The following is an 18915-nucleotide window of genomic DNA, read 5'->3' as shown; positions in this document are numbered from 1 at the left end:
TGTTAACCTAACTCTTGCACTAAACCATGTCCCTAAGAACTTCATCTACACATCTTTTAAACACCTCCAGGGACGGTGACTCAACCACTTCCCTGGGCAGCCTGTTCCAATGCCCAAAAACCCTTTCCATGAAGAAATGTATCCTGATGTCCAATTTAAACCTCTCCTGGTGCAAGTTGAGGCCATTTCCTCTCGCCCTATCACTTGTTACTCAGGAGGAGAGACCAATACCCTCCGTGCTACAACCTCCTTTCAGGTAGTTGCAGACAGCGATCAGGTCTCCCCTCAGCCTCTTTTTCTCCAGGCTAAACAGCCCCGGTTCCCTCAGCTGCTTCTCATCAGACTTGTGCTCCAGACCCCTCACCAGCTTCATTGCCCTTCTCTGAACTCGCTCCAGCTGGCACAAGCACTGAAAGGAGCACAAGGCTTTTGAATAGCCAGCAAAGAATGTAAGATAAGGGGAACTTGGCAAAGAGCTAAGCCTAACCTAAAGCTCTCCCTCCAGTGCAAACCCTCCACAGGTTCCTGGGGGGGGTGCCTGCCCGCTGTGAGCCCCAATGCTCCCACGAGTCTGCGGTGGGAGACTGACAGAGACGGAGAAGCGTGTCTGTCTCTGCTCCGCTGCAGGCTGTGTGTCAGCAGTCTGTCCTGCTTCCAGCATGGCTGCACTGTCAGCGAGTGTGACTGGGTTAAAGGAGTATGTCAAGGGACCGAGGGCAGGGTTTGGTGGTGAGCTACTGACTTGTCAGGCCTGGGGAAGTGGTATGTAACAGCTCAGCTTCTCGCTTAGAATGAGCCTCTGGCTTGGGGCTGTGGTTTTTATGTTTGTGCATATATACACACACACACACACATGCAGAATATGTATTTTTTAATATATATATAATTGAAATGACTTGGATGGCTGATGGCAACACTGAGTTCAAGATAGTGCATTTCCAAAACCAGACAGCCTAGTGATATCATGAGGTGCAGGAGATGAGCAGGGTTGTGACAGTACAGGGAGGGCACGTTGAACACAGCACATGAGCAGAGGACAGTGACTGGGAGAGGGCAGCATCATCTGATGGCTGGGGGAGATGTCCCTCTGGCAGAGACAGAAATTGAGGATCTGGAAGGGCCGGAGCAGAACCATTCCTGTGACATCAGCAGTGCCTGGTATCGGCGTTAGGTGGTCTCTCTCGTAGCAGTCCCAGCCCTGTGGTTGATGGCGTAACATTTCTTGAAGAGGTCTTGATCCGAAACCTTTGCTTTTTCCTGGCACAGTGAAGCAGGCATGAACTGAGATAAGGGAATGGTTCATGGGGTTTGCTGGGAAAGGCTCATTCCCATCTTCTGCCTCTTCTAAGTCCTGTTGTCTGTCCTTATGTCAAAGAAACCTTTCCACCTTTCATGGAATGACAAAATGAAGGATACTTTCATGCTTTGGGACACTTTTACCCTTCTGATTTCAGGTGTCATTTCCCCTTGCCAGTCTCAAGGCCACTCCGAAAAGCACCTAAACACCCAACAGAGGGAAATCTCAAAATACCGAGATCTGCTAGGTTCAGACCAGCCTGCTGAAGGGTGTGCTGGGGAGCCCCTGGCTGTCAATCACTGAAACCCAATGGGTGCAGAGCTCTGTAAGGTGCTGCCTTGTGCTTCCTGCACGTATATTCTCGATTGTCCCTGCAACTGGGGGTTGGTGACATACAGTAGCTCTTTGCTGCTCTTGCTGGTCTTTCTCCCTTGTGAAGTGTCTTCACTTACCCAGTTAGAAGAAGGTATTGCATTTGCTTCACTCTCGTTCTGTCCTGCAGGCTGGATGCAAAGGAGGAAGCATGATAAAGGCAGCGTCTTCCCAGGATCCATGGGCTCTTTGAGACATGATCAGAGGGAGGCCAGATGATCTGCACAACACGCACACCACTGTTTCTCGTCCCCAAAGGCAGCATCGGAGTGTTCTCCCCAGCCCCGCACCCCCCAGCTTGCCCGATCGTTTCCGTATGTTTCGCAGCTGCGAGTGGGAGGTCCTGGAGCGATCCCTCCACATCCTCCAGGCCAGCGACTTCTACTGGGGCCCCTTGTCCGTGGGAGAGGCTCACGCCAAGCTCCAGCGGGAGCCCGTCGGCACCTACTTGGTGCGGGACAGCTCGCAGGGGAACTGCTTGTTCAGCCTGAGCGTGCGGATGCCGACGGGGCCCGTCAGCCTTCGAATCTCTTTCCAGGAGGGTTATTTCCGCCTGAAGAACTGGTTTTCGGACTGCGTGGTCCGGCTGCTGGAGCTGGTGGTGGCGGGGACCCGGAACAACCCCTTGCACTTTGATGAAATGGGGGGAACCCCCCTGATCTTCTCCGAGCCCCTGTGCCGGAGCCGCCGGGCAGTGCCCACGCTGCGAGAACTGTGCTGCCGGAGCCTGCCTGCCAGCGCTGCCATGGGGGACACAGCAGGGCTGGGGGGTTCCTCGGGTTTGTGCTCGAGGGAGGAGGTGGTCTCAGCCCTGGGTGGAAGAGGAGGGTCAGAGGGGAGCATCATCCCCAGCCCCTCTCCGTCATGGGCTGGGAGATGACGCCATGTGTCTGGGAGACGAAAGGAGGTGCCCATTACGTGGCTGTGCTGGTGGGATGCCTGCCATGCTGGTGGGGCTGGACTGGCTGCTGGGAGAGGAAGGGGAGGGCAGGGGGAGCAGGGCTGGAGCCCGCTGGCTGTGACAGCTGTGTCCTCGTACGTGCATAGCGTGCGTGACCTTCCCCAGAGATGCCTGGGGTAAAGCCAAACCTGAAGAGCAGAGATTTTCCCCCAGCCACCAAGTCCTGCTCGTTGCTCCATTTATAACTTACAAGCTTGAGAAGAAGGTGAGTCGGCTGTCCTCCCAGGTCAGCCTTGTATTTTCCTCTACTCCAAAGTGCCCAAGCTCGTTTCTGCTACAAATCTGCCCTCGTGAAGTGGTGTGGCTGAGCCCAGTCCCACAGCTGTACAGCTCAGGCATCGGTGGGCACAGCCCCTGTGCCAGCCAGGTACCCACGCAGCTGCAGCAGAGCAAGAGCACGTTGTGCTCCTCGCAGCACGAATGTGATGCCCACCACTTCAGAGGCCAACGTTTGCACAAGAGGGGAACCATTGCAGCCATGTACGACACGTGCAGCTTCACTGGCTTTTGCATTGCTTTGTTTGAACAGATTTTTGGGAGTGCAGATGAGTTACGTTATGCTAAGGGCATGGTATTCTTGCAGAGGTAATGCTCGTCTGGAGAGTTGCATCTGCTCCCAGAGGGTGTGAACGGATGGGATCCAGCGCCTTTTCTTGTGCTCATCTCGTAGTGTGCTGCTGCCATCTACAGGAAACAAAGACATTTTGGTTTTGCCTTAAAAAAGGGCAAAAAAAATTTTATACAATACTTAAAAAAAATGTAATAAACGTGGGGTTTTTTATACTTATTTTCAAAAGTCAATGAATACATGGTGGTATTTTCATTTCCTTGCAGTATTGGAAACCTGGTTAGTTTAATACTGGGACGTGGTAATCAAACTGAAACCGAGCAAGTGAATTTCTTACAAAGACCAAAAGCAGGACGTAAATGGATGGTCCTGGATAGGAACAATAAGCTTAGTTCATCTTATAATGTAATCAAGTAAAGAATTTTCTAAACATAAGATACTTCCTAAAAATGTAGGGGCGATATTTCCAGAATGATTTTTAGTACCTTAAAATTTGTACTGAGCTTTTGAAAGAAACATCAGTAATTCAAGATCCTAGAACAGGGCGCAGCATTAGTGGACTTGAACTGATGAGGATGTGAGTACAAATGAGAGGAGCGGAGTTGGCTTAAATAGGCTTATGGTTCACTTCAGGGGTGCAGGCAGGTATTGATGTCTTTGAAATAAAAGCCTGAAAACAGCTACATGAAAGGAGAAATTCAGATACTGTAAAATCTGAGCCAAACCATTTTGTATGCCGCCAAGGATCCACAGGCAGGTGGGCAGCCTGCTCAGCCCACCCCAGCTTTCCCTTTCAGACCTGTACAGCGGGAAAAAGCGAAACGTGGAGAGAGATTACCCTGAATTTGCTCTTTTGGCTTCAGGTACATTATCTGAGGAACCAAAGCGTGCGGTCAGCACAGAGAGAGAGAGATAGAGGCTGTGATTCATCGCAGGAGCCTGACTTAGACATTTGGATTTATTCTCTGGAGGGCTCTGTCGTTCTGCTGGTGCCAAGGTGCCTGGCTTCCTATCTCGGGGTGCTGGCTTATGAACCAAGGTAGTTAAATAAATGCTGGAGAAGTGGCCATCTTTTCCCTGCCGCCTGCTCCTCTCGGTCTTGGGGAGGCTGGGGGCAGCTGGGTTGACCTGCAGCTGCTGCGGTTCAGCCTGGCACAAAAGCACACGCTGGGGTTGTTCCCTGTCACAGGGCACACGTGCATGGTGGCAGCGACACCTGGGTACGGTGTTGCTTGCTGCTGGAGCTGTAATCTTGTGCAGGGCCAGGGCAAAAAGCTAAGCAGATAATTGCAGCTGTCGTCATCACTGGGTCCGTTAGAGGCGGTGAATTGGAGCCCTCAGATGTCTGAGTCTGGCTGTGATACCCCAGGTGAGGGTTGGGGCACCCTGTGTTACCCCAAGCAGCATCACCAAGGGGGTACCCTGAGAAAATAACCCTGTGCATCCCCTGCTCAAACACAGGCCCCGTCTCTCAGGGCTGTCGGTGTCTCCAGCTCCTGAAGCAGCCATGTCCAGGCACTGTAACCCCTGCAAGGATGGGGTGTCTTGGTAGATGGCAAAGCCGAATCCTCCTGTGAGCTGTCTGGCAGCAAAGGCGTCCAGCATCCTGGGCTGCGCTGACAGGAGCAGCGCCAGCAGACAAGGGGACTGATGACCTTCCTGTCCCCACCACTCCTTAGACCCCAGTTGGAGTATCGCACCCAGTTTGGGGCTCCCTAGTGCAACAAAACCACAATAAATAGCAGTGAGTTGGCGAGGAAGGGGTGACCCCAAGAAGCTCAGGGGGCTGGAGCACTTTCCCTGTGAGGAGGGGCTGAGGGAGGTGAGCTTGTTCAGCTTGGAGATGGCTTCAGAGGGACCTAACATCAGCCTGTCTGTACCTACAAGGAGGTCAGTGAGGAGCCAGGCTCACCACAGTGGTGCATGGCAGATGTAGGGGAAACAAATCCAGGCTGGCTATGAAGGAGACGTTTCCCCATGAGTGTAGTCTGGTTGGAGGACAGGTTGCCCAGGGAGGTATAGTCTCCACACTTGGAAGTTTCAACACCCAGCTGGATCAAGCCTGGAGCAACCTGGTGTGACCTCAGAGCTGGCCCTGGTGTGAGCCCCGGGTTGGACTAGAGACCTCCTGGGGTCCCTTATCCTGAACAACTCTGCAGTTCTGCATTTTCATAGGGCAGGGAGGTGGGACTGGCCATGGAGGAGGTGGGGGATGGTGGCAGTGCCCACCAAGTACTGTGGCATGTTGGTGGGTGGAAAATCACTTCCCTCCTGCCTTCCCCATGCTACATGGAGCAACCCTGGGTCACACAGGTGCTCTGGGTGCTGCTGCCTGCCATGGGTTCCGCCTGGTCTCAGGCACCATCCCATTACTCACCCATCAGTGCTCTTTGGGCAAAGCTCCAGCAGAGCACAACTCTCCTGTGGTTCCTTTGCCCACCCAGCCCCTGTGGGCATCTCAGCTGGCTCTGGGCACCTGTGTTTTTGGACCATGCCCTGGTTCTCCAGTGAAGCCCCTGCCTCAGTGGGATCAGCCACATGGCTGCCCTCGCTCTCTGCCTGCTGTGGGAGAAGTGGGACTGTCCCCCCCACCCCGAGCACCCTGCCTGTCCCCTCGCTCCTTGTCTTCCTTGGGGGTGTTGTCACTGAGGCACCTTGGCTGCCTTCCCTTCAGAAAGCGGGGAGGGGGGAAGGAGTGGGCTAATTTCTTCCACGTTTATAACCGAGCAGAGGAATGCTTCTGTTTTATGGCCCCAGTTATAGCTCACAGAGGGAAGAGCTTTCTAACCGGATTGCTCTGACCTGGCTGTGAACCACTCTCATTTGGCCGAAAACGAGCGTCTTGGGTTGTGTGGCTGGGGGCTGCGGAAGAGCCCTGTTTGCGGCCAGAATTGTGCCTTAGGAAAATCACACAGAGGGAGGAGGAAATAGTTTGGATTTTAATGAAGTCTGCTTTATTTTGTTCATTTATATATATATATATATTTTTAATTGCACAGCAAGTGCTCGTCTCTTGTCTTACAAGTAAGTCAATTCCATGCGGGGCTGTAGCGAATTGATTTGAGATCTGTGGATGGAAAGCAGTGAATGGCTGCCAAGCGTTGTATTAGGAAAATTTAAAGCATATGATGGGTGAGTATCCTCATTATTCCCGAGGAGAGGTCGCTTTGCAGATCAGGATTGGTGGAAGAAAGGAAACCAATTTGGGAAGAACAGGAACGTGAAAAGTACATTGGCTGGGGCCAGCTTTACAGAGTCCTCCTTCCTTTTCTGCTTGGACATTGAAAGAGAAACCTTTTTCCTTAAACTCCCGAGAAAAAGTTGGACAAATAAAACCATACGAGTTTACTTCCATGAGGTGACTGGAAATGATGTCCTGCTGCTTTCGTTAACGAGTGGGAGACATTCACTTTAATCACTCTGCCTCTGAACCTATCTCTCTGCCATGTAGGAGCAGCTCCTGGTGGCCTCCATCCAAACGTCTCTTTTGGTGGCTCCTAAAGGGGCTTATAAAGAAATCACAAACTTCCTCAGAACCTCTTGAGCGCCATTTGGGGAATAGAAGAAAATTGTTTGCATTTTTATATGTTATGTTATACATTTCTCCAGATGACTCATTTCAGTTTGTCGAGGAAACTTTTACAGCCTTGCAGATGGTTTTTTTCAACCGTTCTTCCTAACAGCAGAAGTTGAAAAGTTTAATCCTTGTGAGAGGGGCTTCCTCTACCGGGCTGTGAAGGGCCTGGATTTTGGTCCCAACACACCACTGGCATCCAGTGGGAAACTGCTCTTCATCTGCTCCCGACTAGCTATCTGTTAGCAGCGTTCTGGGGCCCCAGGGGTTAATTTCCCAAAATCCTTCTCTGAAACTTGTTAATAACTTCCATATGTACCCATGTGTGTGCACAGGAGGGGCCCCACTGCCAGCAGCTCTTGTAATAATACTTGATTACCTCTGACATAAGGGTCTGTGTGCCATTAGGGATCTGCCTCAATGGATCGGGATTCACTGAAAACCACAAGTTTGTGCAAAACACATTTCAAAGAATTTATTAACATTTGGCTATCCTCAGTGTTTGGAAATGAGCTCCTCCTAGGTAGGCAAGCTTCAAAATAAAACTTTCTGTGTACACACAGCTGGGTCTCAGTCTTGGACCCTTACCCTCATGTCCCTCCCAAAATGTGTGTTGGAATCATTAGCCTTTAAATGTGCTAAAAATCTTAAGTTACAAGAATGCCTTGGATGGGGGAATGTGATGGTTTTGTCTAATTGAGTTCATTCTGCACCAATTCCTTAGATGTTTGGCATCTGTAAAGTTATAATGACTGCAGCGCACTGGAGCTTTTTGCCTGCCCTGCACCATTGCAAAGGCAAAGGGCTGCCAAGGGCAGCGTTCAAAGGCAGCGGGTGTCAGAGGGAGGTGCCGTCCCGATGCCTCCCTGCAGAGCCACCCGGGTCCCCCCGTGCTCCTGCTGCCGTGTGATCTCAGCTGGGGCTGGTGGAGCTGGGGTTTTGATTCAGGCAAAGCAGAGCACTTCCAAACGCTTCCCACGTAAGGGCTGGCTCAATAGACAAGGACTTTTCAGCTGGGAAAAAGAGACGGCCGAGGTCTGCAGTAGAGATCTGTGAAGCCTAAATGCTGTGGAGAAGGTGACTGAGTAAGTGTGTTTTCTGAAAAAAAACGAGGAGGCACCTGATGAAATACTCAAGTGCAAGACTCAACAGAAACAAAAGGAGGCATTTCTTCACGCAACATACGGCTTAAGCAGGGGAAGTCCCTGCCACAGGCCACCAGAGATGCTTTGTGGGTATGAAAAGGGATTAATGGTGATTAATGGAGCACCTCTGGAGCAGGAAATGCTGAGCCAAGAAATGGGAGAGGTGAGATCCAGGTGCAGCTTTGAGCTCTGTGCCTTGTTGGGCACACCTCTGCTATGGCAGGAGTCTGGGAACAAGCCAGCCTAAGCTCAGGCTTAGGCTCAACAGCACGGGGTGCAGCCCAGGCCAGCTGAGCCAGCTCAGCAGGGGATGGCCGTGCTGAGCTTCATGTGTGCGTGTAGCTCCTGTGTGGAGCTCTGGGTATGCATGGAGCTCCGGGTACCGGTGGTGGGGCCGCTGGAGGCTGGGGGGGTGTCTGCACATGCCAGACCCCCACACCCACCCCCACAGGTGTGCAGCTGTATCCCCCAGCAATGGTTTGGTGGCAGCCCCAGCGGGAGCAGGGAGCAGCCCTCGGGCGCTTCCTCCCAGCTTTTACGAGCAGAAGAATGGGGACACCCGCCTGATGCCTGGAGGCAAGCACCAGCACAGGCTGGGGAGAGTAATTTCGCCATAGTCCAGAATGAATGAAAGGCTCTGACTTGTCAGCCAAGGGCGTCAGGAGCGGCCAGCGTCAGCTGGGATGGCTCTGCCTTCCTGTGCCTAGGGGGCTCCAGCCCAGCTACCCTCGTGTCAGAAAGGAGCTGCACGGCTTTGGAAAAGCCATGCAAAATACCATGTAGCACTGGCAGCCTCCTAGATCTGTGTTGTATTAATCCAACCCAGAGCAAACATACATACACAATTAAAGGGAGATTTTTTGGCTCCTGGGCTACCTGCCTTCCCAAGACACCACCCGTGTTGTCAGACCTCTCCACTTTCGAGCTGGTCCCAGATGCCATTGAAATCAATGACCAGTTTGTTGTTCCCCTCGGCAGGTTTTGGATTATCCCCCATGCCCCCCCCTCCATTTTCTCAGGCTGATGTGAGCAAACATGGGTTTTCCACACTAAACTTAATCAAAACAAAACCTGCTCCCACTGGCTTGTGCAACAAATCATGCTGGGGGAATTGCTGGCATTCGGCATGATTAACCCAAGCGCAGATGCCTTCCAGCTTGTAAACAATAGCCTAAAGGACTGGAGAGGATCACAAACAAAGCACTTTACAGACAAGACTGCGTTTTCAAAAGGGACTCGAGAGCTTATGTCCATTGGGGGTTTGTCTTTTAAAAATAAACGAGAAGTAAACAAATTGGCAAAGACAGTTCTGAAGAATTTAAGAGAATGAATTACTGGATTTAATACTCCAAAGTAGAAGGATGAAGTTGAGAGAAAACTTAAAGCAGGACTAATGGGTCCTTTTAAACTCTTCAAGAAAATGTGCCCACAGCCTTGGGGATGGGCAGGCACTGGAAACCCCACCTGTCCATGCTGATGAGGCCAGGTGGGAGGTGGAAGGGATGCAGGAGAAGACCTTGCTTCAATTCACAGGAGAAAAAAAAATCCCTTAAAAAGCAGTGAGAGCAACAATAGAATTAGGCAACTTTGTTAAGTTTTATGCAGATTAAGTCTGAAAGGGACGTTCCCTGCACTGTAGACTAGTGACAAATTGCGGAACTGTAAACAGTTCAGTTCATGTAAACCATAGTTTTTGTATCATGCTTTTATTTTTTTTTTAAATCACTTTTTTTATAATAACATTTTTAAACAAAGGCTGAATTATTTTCAGTTATGTCTGTTTTCTCCTGGCCCTGACAGAGTGATTTAGCAAGTGCCCAGCGTCACACCCAAGAGGTTCCACAAGGGGCCAATGAAGTTCCTGACCTCGATGGAGCTGCTCACTCATTTAGACGCCAGGGTGACCGGGAGCTGTGGCGGGAGCTCGCCAGCGTCACCGTAACTGAGATGGCATCACAAGGAATGCTGAGTCTGTAGAGATGCCGGTATCCCTCACACCTCCCCCGGTTCTATGCGTGCCGGGAACGCACGCACACAGCAGCCCCCTCGGTTTAAAACCTTCGGTCTAAAAGGCAGCAGGTCTTCTGACTGTGGAGCGTGTACATTGGCACAAGGTATGCGCCAGGTCCTTGCCGCTTAGACTTTTAGGTGCCTTTAGGGGTGTTTTGGGATTAATTGAATCTCAAGCCTAAAATAATACAGGTGCAAATCCAGATGTATTAGGTAGTATCCAGCCTCTAGGTTGTAACCCTCGCTCTGTGGTGCTGGGTTGGGTGGGGAAGGACTGACAGCTCCTTTTATCCCTGGACTTCTGTGAAGAACTCTCCAAGGCATTGAGACGGGAGAACGGGGTGGTAGAGGAGAGGAGCTGAAGATGCAGGGAGTCGGCCAGATACGAAGGCAGCTCTAACGTACATGCTGAAATACCTAAAATAAGCCATGCAAACAAATCAGTCGTATGTTATCCAGATGGGACTGTTCAAATCCAATAATAGCAGTAAAGTGCTCCCGAACTCTGCAGAGAGAGAGATTATAGAACGATCAGGTATAATTATAGTGCCTTGTTATTACCATTCTCATCATTCTTTCTAACAAAGATTTTCAATAGGATGAAAAAACTTCTTGCAGGAGAACGTAATGTGTTTGCTGGCATTTTTTCATTCTTCCTTCCAAGGCTGTTAAAGTCAGTCCCTGTAAATAGTGTTAATAAATACTGCCATGATCTTGGGCTATATTATCTTTCAGGTGATACCTTCTTTAGCATTTCTCTATGGCCTTGACTACAGCAAACCCTTCTCCTGAAACGCCTCACTGTTGCTACCACTAGTGAGTGCACCAGCAAAACTACCCCACTGCTGCGCTGATCCTTCCTTTCATACATGCATTTCCAAGCAGGGTTAAGCAACGTCCTTAAAATATTAGTGGCTGCAAGCGGTTTGTCTGTTTGTGTACTGCTCCAAAGCTGGAGAAACACAGGTGGAATCACTTAGTGAATATTCTCTGCTTTGGAGAGAGTCACAGAACCAGAGGTACGTATCTGCACGCTGTTCTCCCCCACCCAAGTCCTGTCTCCTCTGAACACCATCAGTGCTTGTGAGAAAAGCCCAGGGTTATCCGAATCAGACCCCGGGCAAAATGGGTGTGGGAAATACGCATCCTTGTCTGCAGGTTGGTCTGGTGGGCTGGCACCACTGAGCGAAGGAAAAAGGCCTCCTGGCATTTTTTCAGCAGTGTCCCTTTCCAGGTCACTGCAGGTTCCTGGAAGGATTGCCGTCGGAAGAGTCTGACAGCGCGAGGGAGCCGTGCAGCCCCGCAGCAGCTCTGCAACCCAGCACGGACTTCCCAGGGAGGGGATTTCTCACAGGAGGGAAGTCCCAGGGGGCTCTTCCACTCCTGCCGGTCCCTCGGCCTCAGAGCAGCTTAGTCTGGGGAAAAGCTGTCGGTGAGTGTGCGGCCAGTAAAAACTCTACTGACACATCTCATTCTTAATCTGCAGCACTCCCCGCGTTGCCATCCTCGTGGCCCTGATTCAGCGAAACCCTCATGCCTCTCTCAGCGTGGGGAGATGCCCGCGCCTGTGTGGAGTGTTGTGGCGCAGGAAAACATCTCTCCCGGGCCTCACGTCTCCATGCCCTGCTTGCTTGCACGTCCCAGGCAGCCCAGGAGGAGAGGTGGTGCAATTCAAAGAGATCCGGCAGGGTCGGGGGGACAGGTTAGGTTTGTTTCTTGGGGCAGGAGGAAGGGGCGGTTTGCTGAGATGGGTCTTTCTCTTTTCTCCTTCTCTCCTCCTCTCCCCTGAGCACCTTGGCAGAGCCTTGCTCTCAGCTCAATGAAAGTAGGGCAGAGTCTAACCACATTTCAAGCTGTCTGTGTTTCTGGATTCTGGGTAACTGTGATCTCTATCTGTTCCTAGAAAAGATTTAAACAACTTATAAACCACAGCTGGGCAGAGATAATAAAGGAAGCAGTACTGGGGTGGGGAAGGATCTCCCCAGCGTGTGCAGAGTGGGGAGAGGGGCGCTGCAGAAGGAGCCGTGGGCTTGGCTGTGGTAGAGGGTCTCCATATGGCTGCTTGGGCTACGGGGGGACCTAGGAGGGCTGCCTGAGAGACACCTCAGGAAGTAATAGTAGCTCAGTGTAAAACGTGTGCGTGTACCTGTACATACATGCATATATATATATATATATATATATATATAAAGAGCAAGTGGAGATACATTTAGCCACGGGAGAAGGGGTCCGAACCCTGCCATGGTATCCGAAGTCCCACGTCTCCGTGCAGACAGCACATGCTTCCCATCCCTGTTGGCTCCACACCTGCCATTGCACAGTTTTCCAAGCAGGAGAGACTCCAGCAGGAGAGGGTTTCAAACCCTGCTCTGCAAGGGTTTGAAAAATAAAACCCCATGATGATCCTCTTGCATGAGGCCAAAACTACAGATCCTTGTCCTGTAGTACTGTCAGCCAGGGAGGTAGACGGCAGGTGGGAAATTGGGAGGTGGAGTGGGAAGAGAGAATGAAACACATTTCTGTATTGGCAAAAATCCTAGCAGAGAGGTAGTTCTTCCAGCAAATGCTTTTGCCAAGATGCTTTGTTTAGTTTGGATAGCCAGAATAGGGGCTGGTGGCAAAAAGGTGTTTTTCTACCCTAGGAGAGCATGCTATAACAGCTGTATCAGCCTGTATATTCTCCACAGTTCATGATAAAAACAAAGTTGAGGAATTATTAGGAAAAAAAAAAAAGCCATATTAATTTTCCAGTGAGATACTTAGCTACTTAATCCCTTCCCAGCCTTCCTCCCAGGAGCTGGCAGAGGCCTGGCATGCGTGAGAAAAGCTGTGCTGGTCTAAATCAGGGTGCAACTGCACACATGTGTCTGCTGCAGGGGGACCATGCTGGTTCCCAAGGTCACTGTCACTGTGATGAGGGTCGTGCCCTCAAACACCCTGAGCTAGAAAGCTGCTGCAGGCCAGAGGAAGGGTCCCAACTGAAAAACAAACATCACAGAAAAAAAGTGAGGGCAGGAACAGGGGAAGGAATGAGGCGGTCTGGGTGCAGGGGAGCATGGGGTCTCCTTGAACAAGCTTGGGGGGAAGGAGCTTGGATTTGGAGGCAGCCATGGGGCAGGCCGGGGTACCAGAGGCAGCCAGAAGCTGCTCTGTGTCAGGATGCGGGGAGCCGGGGCTGGCACAGCAGCTGGCGCAAAGCAGGACTTGCTGAGGCTGGAGCAGCTTTCCTGTGCAGACAGGGCCAGAAGGGCCATCTGGCGAGGCCACTGCTGGCAGAGACTCGTCCTGTGGCTCCCTCGGAACTGCTGCCACCTTGTCCAACATGATCCTCCCTGCGTCTGTCCCACACAGGACCCAGCCCGTGCCAAACCTGCCTGCCTCCCACCCTTCGCCCCTTGCAGAGAGGATGCACGGCCCTTCACTCAGGATTTCAGGGCGTGATGTACACACTGCAAGGCGTGCAGCTGGCAAGGAGAGGGGTCAGGGGCTCCTGTTTCAAGAGAGCACGGCTGGGAGCTGTCAGCGGCGTGCCCTGCTCCCGCCCAGCATCCCACCCCCAGCATTTTTGGTGCTAATGTGAGAAGGCTCAGCCCAGCCCAGCCGTGGCACTGGTGACACATCCTGCGGCCGTGGGAGGGCCGCGTGTCTGTGACTCCTGCTCTCGTACTCCCACGGGGCTGGCGAGGCAGCGGCTGCCGCCAGGCTGCTCACAGCAGCCGCACGCCCTTGGGGCACAGCAGCGGCTCTGCCGCTGTTTGGGGAGGCTCTGATTTGAGCGTTCCCCTGTCGAGGCAACCATGGCGAGCTAAACACCATTGCCAGAGCCTTCACTAGTGCAGCATCACTGGTTAGCAGCATGAAATAGGCGCCTGGGCTTTGCTGGTCGTGGAAAACACCCACGCGCGGTGTCAGGAGGCCTCTGCAAGCTGAGAAGTTATCATTCATAATAAAACCGCGCTCCTCACCGGCGCTGGCAGGAGTTTCCAGAGTGCCCCTGGCGTAGGAGGGACGGCTTGCGGGCGGCTGGGGCAGACGGTGCCGGGCGCCGGAGGCCGCGCTGCCCACAGCTCCCCACGCTCGGTCCCCCGGCTGGGGGCTGCTGCCCCCCAAAAGGCTCAGCAGAAGGGACTCGGCTGCTGCCGCTCGGTCGCGGTTGCTGCAGGGCTGCGAGGGGGGGCTGCTGGCAAGAGGGGTGTGGGGGTGACAGGAGGGCTGCTGTGGGGACAGTGACCTCTGGTAGCAGAGTTGGGTGAGGAGGGCAGCAGGGATGGGTTAATTAAACCCACTGCAGTGGGGCTGCGTGTCCAACAGAGCCCGCAGCAAAGGTTTATTTTCCTTTTCTACACCCCATTTTCTGCTCGCTCTCACCGAACAGGCAAACTGCTGCTGCAGTGTCTGCCGCTTGCTGAGTAAATGTTGTTCTCCGAGTTGTTGATTACGGTTAATTAGCATTAATTTTGCCTTAAACGGATCCTAGTTGTGCTCGTTGTCTCCGAGGCCGCGGCTGCGCTGCCGCTGAGCCGGGCAGGCACCGGGCGGTACCGGCTGCGGGGCGCGGCGGCTCCCGCGGGGCCGTGCGGGTGGGCGGCTGCGGGCGCGGCGCCACACGGGCCCTTCACCCGCCTCATTTTCTGTGCGACCCCCAGGAGCCCGGCCCCGTGTCCGCCTTTCGCAGGTGGCACAGGCCCAGCTGCGCGGGCTCAGCGCCCTGCTCTGCGCGGCTGAGCCGGACGGCGAGCGTCCACCTGCCCCGAAGGGAAAAAAATATCAGTCCCCGCCACTTATCGCCGCGCTGGCCGCGGGGCTCGGCCGTGCCGCAGCTGCCGGGCCGGAGCGGGGCCGGGGGCGGCCGGGCCGACGGCGCCATCTTGTGGGCCCGGGCGGGGGCTGGCGGGCAAGGGCCGCCGCCCCTCAGCCGCCGCCCCGCGGTCCGGCCAGGCCGGGGCTCTGTGGTGGCGGGGCGGGGGGGCCCCTCCGCCTGGCCCGAGGGGGCTCTGCCGGCCCGCCCGGTGCGGGTGAGCGGCTTGGGGGAAGCTTTTTCCCCCTTGGGCAAGCGGACGAAACATGGGCCGCTCTGCTGTGGGCAGGGCAGCTCCCGCGCCGCTGCCGCCCCGGGCTCAGCCGGGGAGGCGTCCTGCGGGAACGTGGCGGCCTAAGACGGCGAAGTCCTGCCAGGCGCGGTCCCGCTGTGCCAGGAGCCTGTGCCAGGGAGCCACAGGGAGCACAGCGAGGTTGGGGCGCAGCCGCGCAGCACCAGCCCCAAGAGCGCGTCAGGCGTGCGACGATAATTTAGTCCTCTGGAATCTTTCCAGTAGACGAACAGAAAAAGAGCAGAAGCGGGGTGATTTCTGAGGCAGGCTCATTTCGCTGGTGAAGGGGAATTACAGCAGAGCCCCCTCCCTTCCCCACGGCGGTGTCAACACCTTTCTTTTTCTGGTTTCCCCTCGAGTCACTGATTGTTCTGTTCCCTAGAGCGGTTCAGCGGGTGCGAATGCAGCGCGGGCATTGGCAGCTTCTGCCTCGGCATCATCCAGCCCTGCTGAGAGGCACTCGACACGCAACGGTGGTGAAATCGCTGGCAGAGGTTTGGCCGCGCTCGCTGGCTCTGCCGTCGCTCCGGCGGCCAGGCGGAGGGGAGCTGCGCAGCGCGGTCCGGGTGAGAGGGGTCAAAGAGATTCTGAATCCTCAGGGGCGCGTGTGTTGCCGCTGGCTGGTTTTCCAGCGGTGGGGGATTGAGCCGGTCTCTGACAAGGCAGCGAATCCGGAGCGGCCATGCTGGGGAGCACTCTGAAGCCCTCATCGAGTTGCTGCAGCTCTTCTCTGTGCCAAGCGGTGTTTCTCTTTTGGATGGTTGTGGTGTTAAATGCTTCAGCAATAAAGAGGCTTTGTTGTGGTCTCTGCAGCATTGCTTTTGCCTTGGCTAGCAGCAGCCTTTTTGTTTGAATAAATGCTTTCCCTGGAGTTGGCTGCGGGGGCATGTGTGGGCACGTGTGTGTGCACCTTCGCTTGTGGGTGTGCATTGGACACAGCTGTGAACAGGCAGTTCTGGTAGGTTCAGCACTTGCCCAGACTTGTTGGTTGGTGCGCGCCAGAACAATGTGCTTTTCCTCACAGCTGGGGATGCTGGCCACTGTCACCGGCTTTTAGCAGCGCTTGAGTGAAATTAATGGCCGCTTTCCAGCCCCAAGCAGAAACTGTTGGTAGCACACAGCCCAATCCTGTATTTAGTCTGAGGAAGCGATCAGCGTTTGCTGCATCAGAGGAAGGACCGAGCCATATGGATCCTGGCCGGGCTGTGCTGCGCTGGGGCTGCAGCTGGGCAGGCAGGTCCCACCTCGCCGTGCTGCAGGTCCCAGCTCGCACACAGCAGTGTCCTGTACAATGTGTGAGTGAAGGTCATACAGCAACCTATTCCTTCAGAGCTTTATCGTTTATTTCCTTTGGCACAGGTATCCTGGCTAGTTCCACCTAAGTTTTGGGGGGGATCAGTTCAGTCCCGCTACAGGCTCATAATAGAAACACACAACTCCCCAGATTTTCCTCATCTTCCTCGCATTTATGTCTCCAGGGTTAAAATCCAGTCCAGAATCCCCAGACCAAATTGTATTAGAATTTAACATTCAAAGATTCAGGCTCCCTTTAGGCTCTAAGGAACAGAATGTCATCCTGTCTCGCAGTTAATAGCTGCTGGGTAGTCGTTTCAAAGCCATTTCTTTTCAGCGAGCTCTACCATAGCAAATTCCAGCAGTGAATGTATTTCTGGTCTGGCCGTGCCACTAATCCCACAGCTGAGTCTTACGTGTGATCTCTTTTGAAATGCTAGATCTGTATATATATATATATTTTTAAATTCCAGACAGCGATATTTCTCAGACTTGGCATTTAGAGTGGCAACAGGGTTGTTTATAGAAAGAGAAGGGGAAGGACGGAAGGAGGATGTTGACCTAGCAGCCCTACAAACCTACCGCACTTAATCCACTTATCGCTCTGAATTCCTGAAGCAGATAAATGCTGATAACAGTTAAAACACATCACTGACAGGAGCAGCATGTTCTGTCCTCTAGAAATACATCAATGCTGGGAACCGCAAAGCTGCGCTGCCATGGGGATGAGCGTCATATAAGAGCCGACGAAGCCCTTGCTGTTCTGCAGTGCTCTTCCACAGGAGGGTAGCAGCTCCTGCCCCCTTCTCTCTGCCCCAACTACCTTGAGATGGTTCAGGTCTGACAAATGCTGCCGAGCGCTGTTGTAACCCCACAGCCCCCCAGAGCCACAGCTGCCTGATCTGTCCCTACACATCTGAAATACCAAGTGGGCCCCAAGTGTCTTGTTACGGCTCCTGATTGTCCTTGCTGCTCGGCGTTAAGACCTGCGAGGAGCGATTTCCAGCTGAGACCAGCCCCGTGCAGCTCACGTCAGTGTGTCTTGGGGAGAGGAGTTGGTTTTGGTTAATCTGAGCTAAACCTTCCCTGGAGGAGTGCAGCTGCTGCACCAGCCTTGCAGAGCCACACAAAGCCTCCCCTCCCCATCTGTCAGGGCTCTCAGCGAGGTACCGGAGCCGTCCCTGGGCTCAGGGGGACGCCGCAGCTGCTTGCCACCCCCTGTGCCAGCACCCCTTCCTCCTCAGGACCCGTCCCAGGCTGAACAGGAGGAAAAATGCTGTAAAGCAAAGACTGCTCTGGAGCAAACCTCACTCCTACAAACTCTGGAGGGATAAAATAGCTGATTGAGAGTGACTTTGACAACGCGCCATTTACGGGCTCATCTGTCTTCTTAGATCTTTCCCCGCACGGCCATTCCCCACCAGTCTCCACAGCCCAGCGCCCTGTGCGAGCGGGCGCCCTTGAAATGGCAGCGAAGTGCTTTCTTGTGGACGGTGCGCATGTCTCACAAGAAGTGCGAAAGGAGGAAGCTGCCTAGAGAGAAGTGAGGACCTCAGACATCGGGGGGTTTTTTCGAGGCAGACGCTGCTCAGCTGTTGCATTGCAGATGTCGTAGCTAAAAACAAGCTTTCGTTGAAATCAAAGACTCTTCATGAGTACAGACAGCAGGATTCTCCCACAAAAAGAGGGTTTTCTTCTTCAAAGGGCCCTTCTTAGATTTCCCTACAATAGATTTCTTCAGGCTTGCCTGCATTGCGAAGCTGATTCAGAGCCAGCACCGTGTGGATCTGAAACATCCCAGCTGTTAGGGATGGATTTGCTGTCTGGTTGTTCTCACTTCTGGAATACGAGTGCCTTCCTCCAAAGCGACCTCGTGGAGGAGGTGGCTGCCGAGGGGTGTTTTGTGCGCTCAGGGGCACAGTGGAGCCGTTCCTCTACTGACTGCTGACATGGGCACTTGTTTCCCATGTTGAAGGTAAAACAGGTGACCCCACACTTGAGTGGTCACGCAAAGAAGGAGTTTGATGGTGCTGCTCTGCCCTGAGCCCACACCTTGTGGCACTGCTTAGTGGCTTCCCTGTGTATACAAACCGCTTGATTAAGATAACTTGAAGTAAGGTGCCCTTATTCCAAAAGCTGGATGATCCGTGCAGTGAGATAATCAGGAATAGCTGTTCCAAAACAACTGTGTGAACAAATTATGGTGAAAGTCCCACTGTGCCACTGCTAAGTTTGTCTGTCACTCCAGGGCCTGCTGAATCCTTCCCTGAATCTGACCATAGTCACCTCAAAATGCCTTGATCTGCATCAGTCAAAGCACATTTTTTTCCATATTCCCAACAAGGGGCTTCAGTTGTTGTGGAAGGTGATAAAGTTTGCTTTAAATGTGCATCATCGGGACACAAATCTCTATGCGTTATAGAGCTTATGATCTGATCTTGGGTCACCGGCTGGTAGGTGTAACACCATCGCAGTATCACAGAGAAAAATGACCCCCGGTGCAGGGAGGAGCCTGACCGAAAAGCAGAAGAACCCGCATCTGCCAGGAAGAGCTTGCCAAATGCAGTGTGTGTCCATCCTGCCCGTCCCTTCGCCAACGAGAAGG

At 53.3% G+C, this 18915-nt stretch overlaps 1 protein-coding gene across 1 annotated transcript; it reads left to right on the top strand.

Moving 5' to 3' along the window:
• The first annotated feature begins 1865 nt into the window (after window positions 1–1865).
• LOC135984440 (suppressor of cytokine signaling 1-like) lies at window positions 1866–2569 on the top strand. The gene has a single exon (XM_065626758.1). The coding sequence runs from the start codon at window positions 1866–1868 to the stop codon at window positions 2547–2549; it is 684 nt and encodes a 227-aa protein (XP_065482830.1). The 3' UTR covers window positions 2550–2569.
• Window positions 2570–18915: the final 16346 nt, after the last annotated feature.

The sequence above is a fragment of the Caloenas nicobarica genome, chromosome 1 (genome assembly GCF_036013445.1).
Source record: "Caloenas nicobarica isolate bCalNic1 chromosome 1, bCalNic1.hap1, whole genome shotgun sequence".
NCBI lineage: Eukaryota > Metazoa > Chordata > Aves > Columbiformes > Columbidae > Caloenas > Caloenas nicobarica.
Note: the sequence above shows the minus strand (reverse complement) of the source record. Positions and strands in the feature narration are given on the sequence as shown.